We start from the raw sequence: 20,917 nt of genomic DNA on the forward strand, positions 1-20,917 counted from the left end.
ACTAAAAAGCATCCTATAGTGGCTGCTGTAGTACGTTGACAGGGAGCTGCCAGAGGTTCAGGATGGATTCAGAAGAGAACATGGAACAAGGGATATCATTGTCAATGTCAGATGGATGTTTGACTCAAAGCCGAGAATATCAGAAAGGTGTTTACTTGTGTTTCATTGACTATGCAAAAGTATTTGACTATGTGGATCATAAACTATGGATAGTCAATAAGAATGGGAATTTCAAAACACTTAATTGTGCTCATTAAGACCTGTACATGGATTCACCTTTGCAAACACAACAGCAGAATAGTGCATGATTAAAGATGTGCACCAGGGTGTATACTCTCACCATATTTCTTGAATCTGTGGAGCAAATTATCAGAGAAGCTGGATTGTATAAAGAAGAACGCCATATCAGGATTGGAGGAGGCTTAGTAACAACTTGTGATATGCAGATGACACAATCTTGCTTCTTGAAAGTGAGAAGACTTGAAGCATTTGCTGATGAAGATCAAGGATTGGAGTCTTCAGTAACGATTACAACTCAGTGTAAAGAAGACAAAGATCTTCACAACTGGACCAACAGGTGGCATTATAAGTGGAGAAAAGATGGAAATTGTCAAGGATTTCATCTTACTTGGGTCCATAATCAGTGGAAGCACTAGTCAAGAAGTCAAAAGAAGGGTTGCACTGGGTAAATCTGCACAGACTGTTTTAAAGTGTTGAAAAGCAAGCGTGCTACTTTGAGGACTAAGGGGCACATGATATTTTCAATGCTTCATATGCATGTGGAAGTTGGACATTGAATAAGGCAGACTGAAGAAGAAATTATACATTTGCATTGTGGTGTCAGCGAAGAATATTTAAAGTACCATAGGCTGCTAAGAGTATAAATAGATCTGCTTTGGAAGTATAGCCAGAATGCTATTTAGAGGGCAAAGATAGTCATACTTTGTCTCAGGTACTTTGGAGATGTATCAGGAGAGCGTGTCACTGAAGAACATCATGCTTGGTAAAGTGGAGGGGAAGAAAAAAAAAGGAAGGTCCAGATAGAAATAGATTGACAAGTAGTTGCAACAATGGGCTCAGAACGCAAGAACAACTGTGAGGTTGGTGGAGGGAGGCAGAGCTAACATCACGTTGTTAGAGTCAGAACTAACTCAGGTACCTACAACAGCAACAACAAAATAATGCTTCTCAAACTCGGTCTACCTGTTGCAATACAGATTCTGATTTGTGGGACCTGAGATTATTTCTATTCTAGATGGTGTGCTATACTTTGAATACTAAAGAAGCAAAATACTTAGGATATCTGACATCTAATAAGTGCTCAGTAAATGCTGTTTATTTGGATAGTTTCAAGTCATTCAACTCTCCAAAATAGTGTGATGACTAGACACTTAGCCATAAAATCTTAACATAGTTTCCTAGGCTAGATCCTGGAAGGAGAATTATTGGGACTAAAATTCCCCTATATATGTTTCTACATCTTCCAGTACTTCTTTTTTCTCTTGGTTTGGTCACTTGAGTATGACAGAATGATTACTTAGTCATAGAATTTTGAAGGGACTTTAAAGGCCATCTACTAGTGAAAATAAATCTACCTAGTCTAACACGCCATTTCCATTTAGAAATAGGTATGGAGTCAGGGTTTTTTTTCAGGTTGTCATGACTGGAGAGAGTTAGCTGCATTTAGGGAGCAAAGACAGAAGCTCAATGTCTTCAGTAGTGGGATAGTCCTACACAACAAAGGTTTGTCTTAAACAAACAAAAAACCAGTGAACTTCCTCACTGAGAGCCACTGAGATCATTCTGCTTTTGTTTTGTCTATGTAAAGCAAGCCTAGAGAGATTAGGTGTAGAACTCTTTTCAACATCTGGCTGTATACAACTGCCTTGACTCACAGTTCATCGCTCTTCATGCTAAGATTTTTGGTCTTCTTTTTACTAAACTGTGATAATTAGCTCACCTGAGAAGTTAATATGATTATTGCCTGGTTACAGGTGCTAACAAGATCACATGGGATAAAATACATTGTCCTTTGACTCCAGAGCATTACTTTTATTCTCCATCATCAAAATGACTTGTGTTTGATAGATGATTACAAAAAAAAAAAAACAACTCTTATGAAATGGCTGAAAGTTTATAGAGCAGATATCAATTTTATAGTCAACAATTAATACACATATTGCTTCATTTCAGGTGTTACAGTCCCCTCAATGTAATATCACTTACTTCCTCCTTGTGTTTCCTGTTTCCATTTGAATATCAAGGAAGCAAAATACTTAAGATAACTGACACCTAATTAGTGTTCAATAAATGTTACTTGTTTTGGGTAGTTTCAGATCATCAACTCTCTGCAATAGTGTGATGGCTGGACACTTTACCTTAAGTCTTTAGGTGGTGGGTTAGTTCCCTAGGTCCTCGAAGCAGAATTACTAGAAAGACACTTTTCATTTTGTCCTCTCCCTCTCCACTCCCCCCTCCCTCATGAACCCTTGATAACTTATCCATTATTATTTTGTCATATCTTGCCCTGTCCTACGTCTCCCTTTACCCACTTTTCTGTTGTCTGTCCCCCAGGGAGGAGGTCACATGTAGATCCTTGTAATCGATTCCCTCTTTCCAACCCACTTTCCCTCTACCCTCCCAGTATCGCCACTCACCACTGGTCCTGAAGGGATCATTGCCCTAGAGTCTCTGTGTTTCCAGTTCCTATCTGTACCAGTGTCCATCCTCTGGTCGAGCCAGACTTGCAAGGTAGAATTCAGATCATGATAGTTGGGGATGGGGGGGAGCGGGGAAGCATTTAGGAACTAGAGGAACGTTGTATTTTTCATCAGTGCTACATTGCACCTTGACTGGCTCATCTCCTCCCCTAGACCCCTCTGCAAAGGGGGTCTAGAGTGGCCTACAAATGGGCTTTGGGTCTCCACTCTGCACTCCCCCCCCCCCCAATTCACTATGGTAAGATTTTTTTGTTCTGATGATGCCTTATACCAATGTTTTGAGAATGATGAGGGCAATGAATGTACAGATGTGCTTTACACAATTGATGTATGGATTGTGATAAGAGTTGTATGAGCCCCTAATAAAATGATTAAAAACAACAATGAATTCATGAAAATATAAAATATTCTAAAACTGATTATGGTGATGATTGTATAACTGCTTTTAATATGCTTGCATGCAATGTGAATTATATGCTAATAAAACTTAAATTAAAATTCCAAATAACTAAATAGACTGCAAATTTTTAAAAAAAGACATTTTCATTTCTTCTTTCCTAGCTCTTCCGAACTTGTCCTGGACTAAATGCTACTACCCTTTTGGTCTCAAATGGTTCCTCATTGGTACTATTGTTTTCCTTATAGACTTGTCTATTGTTTGACTGAAAATTGAGTTACAGGGATGAGTTCAGTTCTAGACCAGAAGGTGACAAAAATCTTCTGTTGGTGGTGAGGATAACATCAAATGCTTTGAATTTTCTTTTGCATAAATTTTAACTATATGAAACAAGCTGGTTTACCTCAAAAAAGCTAGGTTGTATAATCAAACCTACTGACACAGTTCAACTCCTGATATCCTATGTACTAATTATGTGATCTCTCAGAACTTTAGCTTTCTTAGTGTCAAAAGTAGGTAAGTGTAACATGTAAAACACCTCTAGCATAGTGTACTCGTGTTTGGCATGGAGTAAACATTAATTGCAGGGTCTTTACTATTGGTGGTTTTATTACTTAATGCCTGTATTGTTGGTTTTAACATTTGCATTATCCCTTTAAGTGGTCAAGGATTGAGGTTTAATCTAAATTTGATGTAGACAGTGTTGCTGTTTTTTGATACAATGTAGGATTCCCTGTGTTGGATTTTTATAGTACAGGCTTTTGCCTTTCACTTCTGCTTACAACTCTAAGCCATTATTGAAGTAGAACTCTAAATTTGGAGCAAAGTGATCATATGTGCATATTATTCAGATTTACATGGACTGTAGTAGTTCTTAGGAACCCTCATGATGTACTAGTTATGCTTTGGGCTGTGAAACCACCAGCAGCTGGTGGCTCTCTACTCCTTTAAACAGTTACAGTCTGGGAAACCCACAGGGGGTCCGTATTAGTCAGCATGGACTCTGATAGTATTGAGTGAGTTTGCTTTTTTGGTAGTAGCTCTTAGGAGTATTAAAATAAAGCCAAAATCATATATTAGTTTTATTTTCTTTTAAAATAAAGCAATAATAATTTAAATGCTTAAATGGAATTTTTTGCTGCCAATTTTACTCTCTTCTACACCTGTCTAGCACTATATAGTTTCCCTATGATTTGTGAGAGATTTAACAAATAGCTAATTACCAGCTTGTTAATCTCTTGGAACTTTGAAACATAAAATTGAACTGTAAGCAGATTTCAGCACTTCTCTCCCCGTACCCATAAGCAAATGAGTTTAATGAGTAAATGGAATGAAATCTTCATTTACTCGTTTTTGCATTTCTTGAAATATTAACTTATTTGATCATTTATGTTAAATTAATGAGAGCAGATTCTAAGGTTCAATCGATTATTTTTTGTTCCTTTCACCAGAAAAATACTTTCTTTGGATGGAGATATGTAAAAAGGTTTTTTAAAAATCTGCAGATCTTTGTAGACTAGGGAATAGATTTAGCCATGTCAAATTCAGGATGGTTTTATTTTCTTTTGATTTTCTAGGGGAAAAGATTAAAAAATGAGCTATGAGATTTAATCTGAAAATACCATTACTTCTTGCTCCTGAAATGGACTACTATGACTTCATGACATTTAAATGGATTGTACTCTGTGTCCCAAAGTAATAGTAGGGCTCTCATAAAGATTTAATAATTTAAATTATTTGTAATTTAATTATTAAATTAGGTGAGTATCTTAGATACCTCATAGAATCTTGAGTTCTAAAAAAAGCAAAAGATCATTTGACCCAGTGTGATCCTGCAGGAATCTCTTCTAAAATATTCTAAAATACTTCGGAGAGAAGGTTCTCCAGCTCTTATAAACTATTTTGAGAAGCAGTCTACTTCATTATTGGAGAGCTGTAATTATTTCTTCCTCGTATTCAGTCCAAGTCTACCTAGGTAGCTTCTTTCCATTTTCCCTAGTGCCATCCTTTAGAGCAATACCAAACCAAAAACCAAGCTCACTGCTATCTGCCCTGTGGGTTTCTGAGATTGTAACTCTTTATGGGAGTAGAAAGTCTTGTCTCACTCCCTCAGAAAGACCGATGATTTTGAACCGCAGACCCTGCAGTTATCAACCCAATAGGGATCCACAAAGCCATAAGGCTTTGCCCTTGGAGCAATACAGAATAAAGTTAATCCTTTTGACATCTGAAGATAGATAGCTCTTTAAGTGTCCCCTTATTCTCTTGTCTTCAAGTTAATCCTCATTCAATCATGTGAAATGTTGGGAACTTCCAAAAGTTTGCATGGGGGCCAGGGATAATCTATTATTTTTTATTATGTTTTCCACAAACTTTTGGAAACTCTTGCATATATATTTTTTGTTATTCTTCATAGTATATAGAGCAGAATACCTAGTAGTTCAACAATTTTTACATGCATAACCCATTGACATTGATGACATTCTTTGAGATATACAGTCATTGTCACCCACTTTTCTGAATTGTTCCTCCCACATTAACATAACTTCAGGGCCCCTAAATTTCCTAGGTAATCTTTCCAGTTGCTGCTGTTAGTTTGATCCCAAACCAAACTCGTTGCCGTTTACTCAAAGTTACCCTTTAGGACAGAGTTTTGGATTTCTAAGGCTTTAAATCTTTATGGATATAGACACACCCTCATCTTTCTCTACTGGAGCAGCTGGTGGGTTTGAACCACTGATGTTGTGGTTAGCAGCTCATGAAGGGACCCTGATGGCTTAGTGGTGAGCTTTGAGCTGCTGCTAGTTCAGTAGTTTGAAACCACCAGTAGCTCCATGGGAGAAAGAAGGAGGCTTTCTACTCCTGTGAAGAGGTACAGTCTTGGGAACTCACATAAGCAGTTCTATCGTGTCCTGCCTCTATGGTGCCTATGAGTCAGAATCAACTCAATGGCAGTGAGTGAGTGAGTGAGTGAGTACATATGTAATCTGCTATACCAACAGGGCTCCTATATCTTGGTAAAACAATACAATTCTTTTAAGAAGGAAATACTCATTGTAAAAGATTTCTGAGAAACTACATCCTGAAGAGGTCAATGAACCATATAATATGAAGAATGATTGATATCTTAACTCGTAAAAAATGTCTACATTGAGAAATGTGTCTTTGTTGTTATTGTTGTTTGGGGCCATGGAGCCAGCTCTGACTCATAGTGACCCTGTGTACAACAAACAGGACAAACACTGCCCAGTCCTGTGCCATTCTCACAATTCTTCTTATGTTTGAATAACCACTGGGTCAGTTCATCTTGTGAAAGGCCTTCCTGTTTTTCGCTCCTCTTCTACTAAGCATGATGTTTTTTTTCCCAGGGATCAGTCTCTTCTGACATGTCCAAAGCACCTTCTTCTTCTTCTCCTCCTCCTCCTCCTCCTCCTCCTCCTCCTCCTCCTCCTTCTTCTCCTTCTTCTTCTTTTTTAAAATCATTTTATTAGGGGCTCATACAGCTCTTATCACAGTCCATACATAAATCAATTGTAAAGCACATTCTTCTAAGGAGCATTCTGGCTGTACTTCTTCAAAGACAGATTTGTTTGTTCTTTTGGTACTTTCTATAGTCTTCTCTAGCACCAAAATTTAAATATATCAACTCTTCTTTGACCTTTTTTATATGATGTCCAACTTTCACATGCATATGAGGCAGTTAAAAACATACTATGGCTTGAGTCAGATATATTTTAATCCTCCAGTAACATCTTTGTCAACAGTTTCAAGGATTCTTTTGTGCTCTTTTAGAACTATATATTAACAGACAGATGGTTCTTAAAAGAGCACAGTTCTCAATGCAGACATTTTTAACTAGTTAAAAACTATCAGTCATTCTTCATTTTATGTGGTTATGGTTAGTTGACTTCTCCAAGATGTAGATTCTCAGAAATCCCTTTTACAGTGCAGCTTTATTAGAATTTTATTATTGTACCAAAAGATGCTTAGTATTGTTGTAAACCTTTGTCAATCTTGACTTTATTTGGCTGAGAATTAATGGTAACTACTATTTTTATTCTGAAATGCTTGCAGTTTTTATTAAATTCAGCCTTTATTTATCACTGTAGGCCTTTAATTCTTTGCCCATTCCCTGTGTTACAGTTTTTTGTCATAATTCATGGAAGCTAAAAGATTTAATTAAATAGAAGATACCCAGGTGGTGGTTTTAATTTTTGGTTATTTTTCCTCATCAATGTGATTTCCCCTCCTAAATCACCATCTTAAAATACCCCTTTGATATAGTTGTTTATATTCAGCCATGCAGTGTTCCCATTCATGTTATTTTCCACTTATGTCTTGTTGCCAACATTTTATAATTCTCTAACTACAAACCACAGATTTTCTCTTTTTGCCATGATGAGAGCTGTATATACTATTTTTTCCAGTCAAAATAATTGTCGTGTTCTGAACAGAATCCTTTTAAGACATAAAGAATACTATACTTCAAGGCCTTTTGAGCATGCTTAGGCATTTCTTTTCTGATTTTGAATGGTACTGGTTTTAGAGGAGCAAATACTACAGTTTTATTCTACTTAAAATTTGGTTCCAGCCTTGACATTTTTGAATATTTTGCTAAGTAATTTGTATAATAAGTCTTGTCTTAAATGAATAAACATGATCTCAACCTATGAGTTAGGCCCTATTGTTTTCCTGTTATACTGATGAGGAATGTAAGGTGAGGTTAAATAACTTTCAGAGACATGCAAATGATAAGTGACAAAATGGAGACTCAAACCCAGGCAATATAACATTTGGAGCCCTTTCTTTTAGACTCTCTTACTTATATTGTTCACTTTCTAAATTCTTTTTTGTTAGGTATGTGTGTTAGCCTGGCTAGGATTAGAGAAACACATTCATAGAGACACTCATGTGTATAAAACGGAGCTTTATACACAAGAGCAATTAAATATTGAGAAAACATCCCAGCCTAGTCCAGATCAAGTCTATAACTCTGATATTAGCCGATATTAGTCCGATAGGTCTGGATCAATCTATAAAGTCCTCTTCAGACTCAAAACACATGGAATGACGCCAAGTACAGGACGATCACAGCCACTAGGTGGGATGTCTTGTGGATCCAGTGGTGTTGTAAGTATCTCAGTGCTGGCAGTGGTCTCCATGTGGATTCTCCAGCTCCCTTGTGTCTTGTCAGTTGCAAAATGTCTCCCAGGGAATTAGCAGAGAGTCTCCTGCCTCCAAGGAGCAATACAGGGGTTCCCAGAATCCTCAGGAGAAGGCCATGCCCACACAGAGGCCTCATTGCCTATATACTGATTGACAGGCTAGACTCCACCCCTACACTCTTATTCTTCAAATTGACACCAGATTATGTAATTACCACAGTATGGTTGAATCTTTTCCAGTTCAGCGCAACACTGTGTACAACATGCACAAAACAAGACTTAGTCCTGTGCCATCCTCAGTCATTGAACTTTTGGACCCATGTTGCAGCAACTGCATCACTCTGTTTCATTCAGGAACTTCTTCTTTTTCATTAATCTTTTACTCTACCAAAGGAACCCTGGTGGTGGAGTGGGCTCTGCATTGCACTTCAAGTTCAGAGGCTCAAACTCACCAGCTGCTCTGCAGCTTCTGTAAGGATTTTAAAGTCTCAGAAACCCAAAGGGGCAGGTTTACTCTGTCCCATAGGTCACTAGGAGTTGGAATTAAAGTGATGACTCTGGGTTTGACTGGGGTTTTAGTTTATCTTATCAAGCACAATGTCCTTCTCCAGGGATTGGTTCCTTTCTGATAACAGGTCCAAAGCTTGCAAGTCAAATTCTCTCCATTAAAATAAAATCATTTTAATGGGGGCTTGTATGGCTCTTATCACAGTCCATACATTCATCCATATTGTGTCAAGGACATTTGTACATTTGTTGCCATCATCATTTTCAAAACATTTTCTTTCTACTTGAGCCCTTGGTATCAGCTCATTTACCCCCCTCCCTCTCCCACCCTCCCTTCCTCATGAACCCTTGATAATTGATAAATTATTATTTTTTTCATGTAGTACACTGACTGATGTTTCCCTTCACCTACTTTTCTGTTGTCCGCCTCCTGGGAGGAGGGGATTATATGTAAATCATTGTGATCAGTCCCCCTCACTTTCCCCTCCTTTCTCTTCCCCTCCTGGTATCGCTACTCTCATATTGGTCTTGAGGGGTTTATCTGTCCTCAATTCCCTGTGTTCCAAGCTCTTATTTGTACCAGTGTACATGCTCTGGTCTAGCCGGATTTGTAAGGTAGAATTGGGGTCATGATAGTGGGAGGGAGGACACGAAGTCTTCCATTTCTAAGGAAGAATGTGGCAGTACTTCTTCAAAGACACATTTGTTCATTCTTCTGGTAGTGTATGTACAGCTTTTTCTCTTTTTCCAGTACCATAATTCAGAAGCATCAGTTCTACTTCATTCCTCCTCATTCATTTCTCAGCTTTCACATGCATATGAGATGGTTGACAATAAACGGCTGTAGTCAGTTGCACTTTAGTCTTCAAAGTGGCATCTTGCCTTTTTTATTAATACTTTTTTTTTTCGTGATCCAAGTGAATTTAATGAGAGTTCAAAGAAGCATCAGGTTTTACGCGGCACCCATAGGATTCCTTTGACCATGCGGCCTGGCAGAGACTGCTCCAGGACACGCAAGGATCTCTCCCCTCCCACGAAGACGACCAGACCACCCAAGCAAGACAAGCCTTTTATTAATACTTTATAGAGATTTTTGCAGCACATTTTCCCAATTCAAATATTTCATTTTAGAAAATATATTTTTAAAAAAATGTTGTCTGGGTTAGCCTAATAGGCTGTTGCTTTAAAATAGATAAGCAATTTTTTGTTTTTTTTTTAAGAAATTCTTAACTTTAGTTTCTAATTCAATGGTTATCAAAGCCCACATAAACAGAAGCTCTTTGGGATTTTCAAACAATATGAAGAGATTCTAAGTCCATAAAAATGTGAAAACCACTTGTTAATCTGTTCTAGTTATATCATATGACGTGTTATAGAAAATCTTGATATAGAAATAAAAATCAAGATTGTATTGAAAAGTTTTTAGGAAGAAAATATGTTTAATACTTTACCAAATGTTCTTCTTTTGAATTGTATCAACAGGAGACTTGAACCTACTGAGCGACCTCTTCAGATTGTTTATGATTACTTGTCCAGGCTGGGCTTTGAAGACCCTGTACGTGTGCAGGAGGAGGCCACCAATCCCGACCTTGGCTGTATGATTCGATTTTATGGTGGTAAGGATTTACCAGTGTTTCTTTATTTAATATGTGGGCTGTTTTTAAGCCAATACCTAGTTTAGCTTAAAAAAAAAAACAAAAACAGAAAACACCACGTCAGGGATGAGGAGTGATTTAGAAGTCTTAGGGGGATAAAAATCTTCCTATTTTATTTTTACCCTTTTTATTCTTGTGTTTTCCTAACTTACTAGAATTGTTTTGTACCTTTGTCAGACTTGTGATCAGATAGCAAATACTTTTGTATCAGTAATATTATCCACTGATAACTAAGGAGTTCTGGAAGGAAGAAAATGTTTTGAACCAGATTTTGGTGGCAGTTGTACAATGCTGCTTGATGTGGATGAACTATGGAATGGCATGCTGTCTGAATTAGCTCCTAATGAAATGCTTTGGGAAAACAACAATAATATCCAATGTCTTGTAAAGGCCCATGAACGTCTAAAAAGTTGATAGTCCAATGATAATGGGAAGTCAGTCTTTATTATATTTATTTTGACATTTAATGAATATAGAAGAGGGTCTCAGGGAGTTCATGAAAAAATTCCATTATCTTTCAATTTCTTATTTTCATAAACTTTAAAAACCATTTTATGGAGAATTAGGAGAAGGCGTACAGAATAGATAATCAGTTTTACATTCAGTGACTCATTAAACCATGAACTTTTTGAAATATCTCCCCTTTCATATCTGCATACTTTCTATATTTATATTTTATATTCTATAAGCCTCATACAGATTTTAGAACTAGGATATTTAACTTTCTCTGCTCTTTTTACATCTTCTATATTTTCTGTAGACTATTTGTCATCTGATGATTCCCTTAATAATAAAGTTGCTAGTTGCTGTAGACTCATTCGAGTCATGGTGCCACATATGTTACAGAGCAGATCTACCTCAGAGGTTTTCTTGGCTGTCATGTTAATGGAAACAGATTGCCAGGGCTTTTCTTCTGGGTGGGTTCAATCCAAGGACTTAATAAAATCACATAGCTTTTTCGATACTACTTTGCAGATACCATTTCTGAAATTAATTTTTAGTTATATGCATTCTATCAATACTTATTAAGTACCACTTATTGAGTGCCCACTGTATGCTAATTTTTAAAAACAGTTTTATTGGAATATAATCCACATACACAATTCAATATAAAAATCATATCAAGAAGAATATGTACTGCATTTATAAATATGGATTATATAATTTACTCTAGAGCTATGGTATGTGGTGGACACTATTATCCCTACTTTACCGATGGTAAAACTGGCAGAGAACAGTTAAATACTTTGTTCAAGATCATACAACTAGTGTGTGACAGTCATTTAACACTTAACTGCTTTGAATTAATCTGACTCACTTATCAAATAGTTGAACCAGAATGGTTAAATTAATAGTATTTGTAGGCCTATTTATTAAGATTCTCGGTTCTTATTCCATAAATTATTAACTTACTTTTGTGCATTCATTTTTTGCCTATTTAACATGGCTTTATTTATTTTTAATTATAAAATATCACAATGTAAAACTTTTTGTTTTAACCATTATTAGGTATATCATTTAGTGATATTAATCACATGCATATTGTTTTTTAAAACATTTTTTATTGGGGCTCTTACATATCTTATAACAATCCATACATCAATTATATCAAGTATATTTGTACATACGTTGCCAACATTATTTTCTAAACATTTACTTTCTATTGAGTCCTTGGTATCAACTTTTTTTCCCTCCCCACCCCTACCCTTGTGACCCCTTGATAAATGATAAATTATTGTTATTTTCATATCTTACACCGTCCACTGTCTCCCTTCCTCCATGTGTGTGGTTATATATCAATCATTGGGATTGGTTCCCTCTTCCTCCCCTTCCTTTCCCCACCTGCCCACCTCCCTCCTACCCTCTTGGTATCGGTACTCCCATTTCTGTTCCTGGATTCTGTGTGTTGTGAGTGCCTCTGTTCCTGGATTCTGTTTGTTGTGAACCCCTGTTTCTTATCTGTACCTGTGCACATGCTCTGGTTTAGCCCGAAGTGGAAGGCAGGACTGGGATCATGATAATGGGGGGTGAGGAATCCTCAAGGAACCAGCGGAATATCGTGTGCTTCATCAGTGCTGTATTGATGAGCAATGTTTTATAGCCATCATCACTATTTCCAAAAGTTCCTATCACTCAAAATAAACACTCCATACTTACTGTGTAATAACTTCCCATTCTCTCCTTCCTCTAGCCCAGTGGTTCTCAACCTTCCTCATGCTGCAACCCTTTCATACAGTTCCTCATGTGGTGGTGACCCCCCAACCATAACATTATTTTTGTTGTTACTTCATCACTGTTATTTTGCTACTGGTTTGAATCGGGTGACCCTTGCGGAACGGTTATTTGATCCCCAAAGGGGTCACGACCCACACACAGGTTGAGAACTGCTGCTTCTAGCCTACGGTTAACTACTAAACCACAATCTATTTTTTGTCTGTGTACATTTGTCTATTCTAGATATTTCATGTAACACGATCACACAATATATGCACTCTTTATTGCAAGAAAAAGGGAACTAAATACACACACATTTACATAGTTCTTAAAGGAAATGAGATTAAGTACCACTGGAGAGAGTACAAATTCAAGGCTCTGCTGTTTCATGGTGGGAGAATAGATGCCAGGTTGAATCCAAAAATGAGAAGGAAATCATTTTACGACCATTACAACACACCTATCATTACTGTAAACTGGGTTTAAAAAAAGGCCAAACACTTGTAGCAATACCATGCTACTTATCCGATCGTAATTGAACCTAAGTTCGTCATTCTACATTTGGATTCTAGAATGAGCTGAACTTTCCAGTGAAAGTGAGCTACTTTTTACAAATTGAAATTGCATTTGCATTCATTTGCATTATGTGGCTTAATGATTTGCACTGATTCCGGTATATTTGTATCATCACCTGACAAATTATACCATGTCCAGGATCTTGTTAAAACTCTTGGGGAGCATTGCTAGTTGTGTTTTAAAATATTCCGGTTTTTTATATTTTTTTGGTGGGAAGGGACCCTTGAATAGGGAACCTTTCAAAAATGAGTTATGTTAAGGTAGATAAAGCTCGTATAACACTATTGAGGAAATTATATTTTTGAAAATAGACAGTGTATGCATATGGTATCAAAAGCAAAAGATACAAAATTAGATATTGAAAAAAAATATCTATTATTATCTGAGGGAACTTTGAAAAGTTCATGGAAAAATTGAATTGAAAAATAATATAGTAATTTTTCCTCAGAAGCCCTCTCATATAGCAAATTTCTCTGAAACATAAAAATATGATAAATTCCTATTATCTTACAGTTTCTGTATGTCTGAAATAGAGGAGCTTATCTGGCTGGCTCTGATTTCCTGTGATTTCACTCAGTTTGATGATTGGGAATGCAGTCATCTGAAGGCTTGATTAGGACTGGAGGGTTATTTCAAACTTGGAAGGACGCTGTTCTTTGCCAGCTGTTGATAAGCCTCAGTTCCTCACCATGTGGACCACTCCTTAGAACTGCCTAAGTGCTATTTCTCCAGTAATGAGATCTCTCTCTCTGGCTCTCTAGATCTCATTCTCTCTCTCTCTCTCTCTCTCTCTCTCTCTCTCTCTCTCTCTCTCTCTCTCTCTCTCTCTCTCTCTCTCTCTCTCTCTCTCTCTCTCTCACACACACACACACAGCCTCCATTGTCTTTATCATCTTGCCTATGTAAATTTCCATCATTTCCAACACATTCTGTTTGCTATGAGTGAATCACCCAACAGAGGAGAATTGGGTTATACCTTTTTCCGAGAGCATCAAAGAGTTTGCCTGAAACCACACTGTAAAACCACCAGAAAAAGTATATTTTGCTTTACTGTTCTTTCACTTTTATCTACTCAGTGTAGGATCTAGAAATAGCCAGAAGGAAAGATAATTTAAAGTAGCTTAAATTAGTTCATGAGCAGGGGCTTGGGGAATTTGCTTAGTTAGGATATTGTGTGATTGCTGCCAGGGTCATAAAGGCCTAAGTTCAAACAAGTTACTGTTGTTGTGTTTTCTTGTAAAAGGCTCCCACTGACCCAGGCAGTCTTTGTGTAAATACTAGTATCAATCCTTCTGGAGTGTAATGCTGGAGGGAAAGTCAGTGGAAGTGTTGGCTGAGTGCTATGTCATTATTTTCTGCCCTAAAAGCAGTGGAAATAACATTTCACTAAAGATGAGCGGGCAGCCTGATCAAATTTAGAGATTAAGAGAACACATTAATCACCTCCCTTATTTGTGTGTGAGGAAATGGAGTTTAAAGGGTGTGATTTCCTGGTGAAGTGGCAGTTCTGAGACTATAGCAGAGGCAGGACAACTCCCAGGCAAAATATTTCTTTCTGCATTGTACTTGCCATACGTTATATAAAACAAAGGCCAAAAAGCACAGACATAAGCAAAAGAAGCCAGGCACAAAATAATCACATAGCATGTTTTTATTTAACATAAAGATCAGAATGGGCAAAACTCAAGCTATGTGTGATAATAACACTATATGTTCATCAAAGTCTCTTTTCTTGGCACATTTTATTGTACTGTAGGTGAAATCTTCTAATCAGTAATTTATACTCAAATTTTTCTGTGACACTGTTTGTTATCTACTCAGTGGGTCAGTGTTCTCCCCTTCCTCTTGGGTTCTCTGATTCATTAATCAGATTTCTCTGTTCCTTATTGCTATCTCATTTTTTATTTTGGGAAAATGTTGCCATTTTGATCTTACATAGTTGATGATTCTTAGGAACACATTCTTCCCAAGTGTTACTGTGTGTTTTTTATTCCTGTCTTTAATTGGCTGAGAGGTGCTTCCCCCCAAGTATATTCAGTTTCATGTTATAATCCTGTGGGTTTCTCTAATCCAGAAGTTCTCAACCTGTGGGTCGCAGCCCCTTTGGAGTCGAACAACCCTTTCACAGGGTGTACCTGATTCATAGCAGTAGCAAAATTACAGTGATGAAGTAGCAACAAAAATAATGTGGTTGGGGGGGGTCACCACAACATGAGTAATTGTATTAAAGGGTCACGGCATTAGGAAGGTTAAGAACCACTGGGCTAGTCTCTTTCAGATTAGTAAATCTGGCCTCCCTCTCTTAAAAAAATTTTTTTTAATCTTACCTGGATTCGCTTATCCTAACTGGGACATTCTATTGTGATCCTGGTCAGAGAGGTCCTTTGGACATTTATTGAATATCACCTTTTTTACACCATAATTAACATTTCATGCTATCTAGTTTGTGACTTTCTTTCCTTTCCCCTCTTAACCTTGGTAACTATCAAAGAATTTTTCTTTATGTAAAGTAGTGATTTTTCTTTATAGTAGTGATCTCATACAATAGCTGTGCTCTCACTCTGCATAATCTCCTTCTGATTCAACCATGTTATGATGTTTCCTGGATTGAGGTCCATGTGTACCACAGTTTGTATATCCATTCTTTCGTTGATGAACGTTTAGGTTGTTTCCATCATCCATACCCACCACCCATAGTGGTTATATAATTTCGCAGAACCCTCAGCAGTGGATGAGAGTTCCAGTCGACCCACACCACGCAGCATTGGTTCTCCCTTATTTTGTATTAATGCCATTATTGCTGGCATGAGTGTTACATGTGTGACTTGTATTTCTCTACTAGGTAATGATTGGGAGCACCTTCTCATGTGTTTGTCAGCTACTGGAATGTCTTCTTTGGTGACATGTCTGTTCATGTCCTTTGACCTTTTAAAAATTGAATTGTTTATCTTTTCGTTGTAGTGTTGTTGAGGTTTTCTATAAATTTTCTGTAGGTCATTGTCAGAAAGGTTTTCCTAGTCTGTAGGGTCTTTTTTTTTTTTTAACTCTTGGTGAAGTCTTTCTATGATCATAAGTATTTATTTTTTAGGATAGCTCATTATCTGTTAGATGTTTATATTTTATATTTTAGTTATGTTTGATAGTTTACTTTATGCCAAGTTAAGACCCCAAGGTTTGCTGTTCCTCCTTTTTCTATCGTAGAATTGTAGTTGAGCACACGACTCCCCAGCCACACCTCATTTTTCAGCCTTTTCCTGCAGTTAGAGGTGGAGATGTGTACATGCAATTGCATTTTCTTCCAGGGTGTGGAGTAGAATTGATGGCATCACTTCTACACCGGGCTCGTGATCGTTCTCTGCATGCATGCTTCTCAATGCTCTTCTGGGAGGCAGCTGACATAGTTAGAGCAATGCTTGAAGTCACTTGTTGAAAAAGCAGTCACCATGAGTCTAAGTTTCCAGAGGAGAATTTTGTGCCTTGGCAATCCAAATTGCCCACCCTAAGAGGGAATTGTGTGTCTGTTTGTTATAATAGCTTAACTGATTGTAACTAATGCAGGGCCATACCTAAGTGGTAAAAATATATATAAGAAAATGATTATTAGAAAATAAAAAATTAAGAGTTAAATTAGAAAGAAAAACCTAGTTATTGGTTGACCTGTAAGATGAAGGAAGGTGGAGGTGATGATTTCTACAATGGGAATTTTTGAGTCAATACCAATATACACATTTTAAATTTGATTATTCCTACACTATATCAACATTTGATAGCAATAAATAGTTTCACTAGCAGGATTTGAGGGTTCTTATTACCCAACACCTTTACAACATTAAAGAAAACAATCCTAAACACTGGAAACTAATTGCTAGTGAGTCCATTCTGATTCATACTGATCTTATATATGCGTGCGACCTGGAATGTTTTTAACAGCCTTTTAAAATGAAGGTGCAGGCATCTGACCACTGGCCACCCATGGACTGAGGGGCTCACTCATGAGACTGGCTTTGTACTAACCAGCGCTGGGTGGCAAGGGAGCTGCTGGTGCCAGTGGTGCATAAAGTGCCTGCAGTCTCCTGGCCCCACAGTCCACAGCCCCTCTCTCTCAGGAGGAAACACTTGTGGTCTTTGAAGTGATTGGCTTTCTGTTCACAGGTACAGACTGCAGGAGTCCCCCTCCCTCCACACTATGCCACGCACGGGGCCAGGAGTACAAGCCACTGTGAAAGGCACAGAAGTTGCAGGGGATGAGGTGGGCAGCCTTGGTGGCTCCTGCAGCCACTGTGCAGTGAGGCCAAGTGCGGACACAGGTGGAGTTCAGCAGGGTGTGGACCAAAGATGACCCTGTGCCTATTCTCACAAGGTCACCAGCTGAGGGGGCTGCTGGGAGGATGGCGGGGTCTGGCAGAAGCTCAGAAGTATGAGGAATCCTTTGGAAAAGAATAAAGTGAGCTGAAGATTTTTAAAAAAATTAATATATAGTTACACGTACCAGTTTTGTTTAGTGCATTTGCATTCCTTTACTATCCTAAGTCATAAACTGTTTTTATTGGTTTTATTGAGATATAATTGGCATGTTATACAAGTCAATAGTTCAGTCATATTAAGAAAAATTGTGCAATCATTTTCACAGTCAACTTTGGAGCATTTTCTTCCTTCCTATACCCATTGCTACTGACTCCCCATTCCTCCCAACCTTTCCTTCCATGCCCTCAGGCAATTTTAAAAAATAAATCATTTTATTGGGGCTCATACAACTCTTATCACAACCCATACATACGTCAGTTGAGTAGAACACCCTTATACATTTGTTGCCTTCATCATTCTCAAAATTCGCCTTCCGCTTGGGTTCCTGGAATCAGCTCATTTTCTTTTTCCCCTTTCCTTCCCTCCCCGCTCCCCACTCCCTCATGAACCCATAATAATTTATAAATTATTATTTTATCTTATCTTACACTGCCCGGCGTCTCCCTTCACCCACCTTCCTGTTTCCCATCTCCCCAGAGAAGAGGTTACATGTAGATCCCCTAGATCGGTTCTCCCTTTCTACATCCCCTTCCCTCCCGATATCGCCACTCTCACCGCTGGTCCTGAGGGGTTAATCCGTCCAAGATTCCCTGTGTTTCCAGATCCCTACTGCACCGCTGTGCATCCTCTGGTCTAACCAGGTCCACAAGGTAGAATTGGGGTCATGATAACTGGGAGGGGAGGAAGCATTCAAGAACTAGAGGCAGGTTTTGAGTTTCATTGTCGATACACTGAACCCCCTCAGGCAATTATTAATCCAGTTACGGTTTTTATAGATCCATTCATCCTGACTTCCCTAAACAGAAAAATATACAAAACAAAGATAAAAAACATAAGACACAGCTACAATAACGAAATACAGAAAAACCTAAATTGAAAAGAAAACAAAATATTTTAAAAACAGAATACATTCAAAATGGGTCAAAAGGGAGATCTAATGATAGGATGCTATATTGTAACCTGTTTAGAACTGCTGAAATCTACTTTACTTGCTCATTGTCTGATATTAAGGTTATTCACACTCATAGACTTTGGTCATGGGGATACACCAGAGACTCAATCATGGTAGGGGACCCACTCAATGGATTTTGGGCTTCTACTATTATTCATAGTGTTCTGAAAACCAGGTGTTTAGAATTTAAGCTTTGGTATGGCTCCTTCCTCCGGGTTTGAATTTTAACATTATAATCCTTGGATCACACAGGCTGGGGTGCTTCTTCTGTGTGGACTTAGCTAATTCCACACTTAGATGGCTGGTTATTTTGAGACAAGCCTTTAAAACCCCCAGTGCTATTTTTTCTGATAGCTGGGCATCATCTGATTTCTTCACCACACTTTGATACAGCACCTAGATCTTCAGTGATTTCTTCATGAGGGCAAGTATTGATCAGAGCCCTTTCACACAAAATAATTGTTCTTATAGTAGAGTTACAATCAAGTGAGTGCTCAAAATCCATTTATGTGTCTATGGTTTATATATGTCCCTGGTTCACTTTAGAGACTATCATTTTATTGGAGTACATCATAACCCATCCACATTGGCCATAAGGTAATTCTGTTGTTAGTATCATTATTTTAGTCAGTGGTACATCATTTAAAACACTGTTGAAAAGAAATTTATACATGTGTAGGACATCTTTTGGGAGTCCTGGTGGTGTAGTGGTTACTAGTTGGGCTGTTAACTGCAAGGTCAGCAATTCGAAACCACCAGCTACTTCAAGGTAGAAAGATGAGGTTTTCTACTCCCTACTGGCTCAAAGTGTTACAGTCTCGGAAGGTCACTATGAGTTGGCATTGATCCGATGACAGTGAGTTTGGTTGGGGTTTTTGGAGGACATCTTTATAGACTCCAATATATGAATTGTTGACTTGTACAGCTTTGACAGTTGGGTGATTAGACAGTAGTTACACAAACCCGGAGGATTACTAAGGCAGGACCACATCTGGTAGACTAACACAAAAAAGCATAGAGAGCATGCAAACTATATGTTGGTCCCAGGTTGCCATTCATTCGGCAGCCTCAAAGCGGTAGGTCCAAACCAAACCAGAGTCCATGACCACCAATTTCCTATCCTTGGGATAGCCATCATCTGCTGCTTCTCGTACTAGGGCATTTCAGCTTGAAGTTCAAGGGAGTATTTCAGTTCCTTACCTGCTCCAAGTGAGTTTTAAAGTCAAGTTCAGTTTGCTTAGTGTGGCTTATGAAGGGTGTTGTGCATCTTCAAGAGAAAGCTCTATCAGCTTTCTTCGTAACATTTGCTTACGCACCCATTTTGTCTTCAGCGATCGTGTCGGGAAGGTGAGCATCACAGAATGCCGGATTGTTAGAACAAAGTGTTCTTACACTGAGGGAGTACTTGAGTGGAGGCCCAATGTCCTTCTGCTACCTTAATACTAAACCTATAAATATATGCACATAGATCTATTTTACCATCCTCATATAATTATATTTGCATATGCACATGCCTCTATTTAGACCTCTATAAATGCCCTTTGCCTCCTAGCTCTTTCCTCTATTTCCTTTGACTTTCCTCTTGTACCACTATCGTGCTCATCTTCATTTGGGTTTCAGTAATTCCTCTTGGTTACATTACCCTTGATCACATCCTACCAGGCCTCCTACACCCTCCCTTACCACCGATTTGGATCACTTGTTGTTCCCTTGTCACTGGGTTTGTTAACACCACTACCTTTCTCCCACCTCTCCCTCTCCCATGTCCCCCCGGAACTGTCAGTCCCATTGTTTTCTCCTCCAGATTGTTCATCCAGCCTATCTTATTTAGACAGACCTGTGGAGATAATAACATGCGCAAAAACAAGACAGCAAAACCAAGCAACAATATACAGCAAAACAACAACAAACCAATGACAATAAAAAGAACAAACACAAGAAAGGAAAGTTTGTAGTTAGTTCAAGGAGTGTTTGTTGGCCTTTAGGAGTGTTTTCCAGTCCACTCTGTTGGGGAACCAAGCACTGGCCCCAAAGTCCACCTTCAGCATTCCCTGGGGACCTCGCTGCTCCATTCCCTTGCAATTCTGTTGTACCCCTTAGTGTTTTGCCATATCTGTATGTTAAGAATTAATGTTTCAGGTGTATATTGGGTCTCGACTCAAGTAATCCCTCAATGCAACACTTTGTTCTAACAATCTGGCATTCTG

The 20,917-nt window shown here is 38.2% G+C and overlaps 1 protein-coding gene across 1 annotated transcript in view; it reads left to right on the forward strand.

Moving 5' to 3' along the window:
• PHLPP2 (PH domain and leucine rich repeat protein phosphatase 2) overlaps positions 1–20,917 on the forward strand; it is a 91,464-nt gene that overhangs the window by 14,550 nt on the left and 55,997 nt on the right. Inside the window, exon 3 of the mRNA XM_075536902.1 lies at positions 10,272–10,405. Within this exon, the coding sequence (XP_075393017.1) occupies positions 10,272–10,405 (134 nt within the window). The remainder of the gene's footprint in view (positions 1–10,271; positions 10,406–20,917) is intronic.

The sequence above is a fragment of the Tenrec ecaudatus genome, chromosome 18, assembly GCF_050624435.1.
Source record: "Tenrec ecaudatus isolate mTenEca1 chromosome 18, mTenEca1.hap1, whole genome shotgun sequence".
Taxonomy (NCBI): Eukaryota; Metazoa; Chordata; class Mammalia; order Afrosoricida; family Tenrecidae; genus Tenrec; species Tenrec ecaudatus.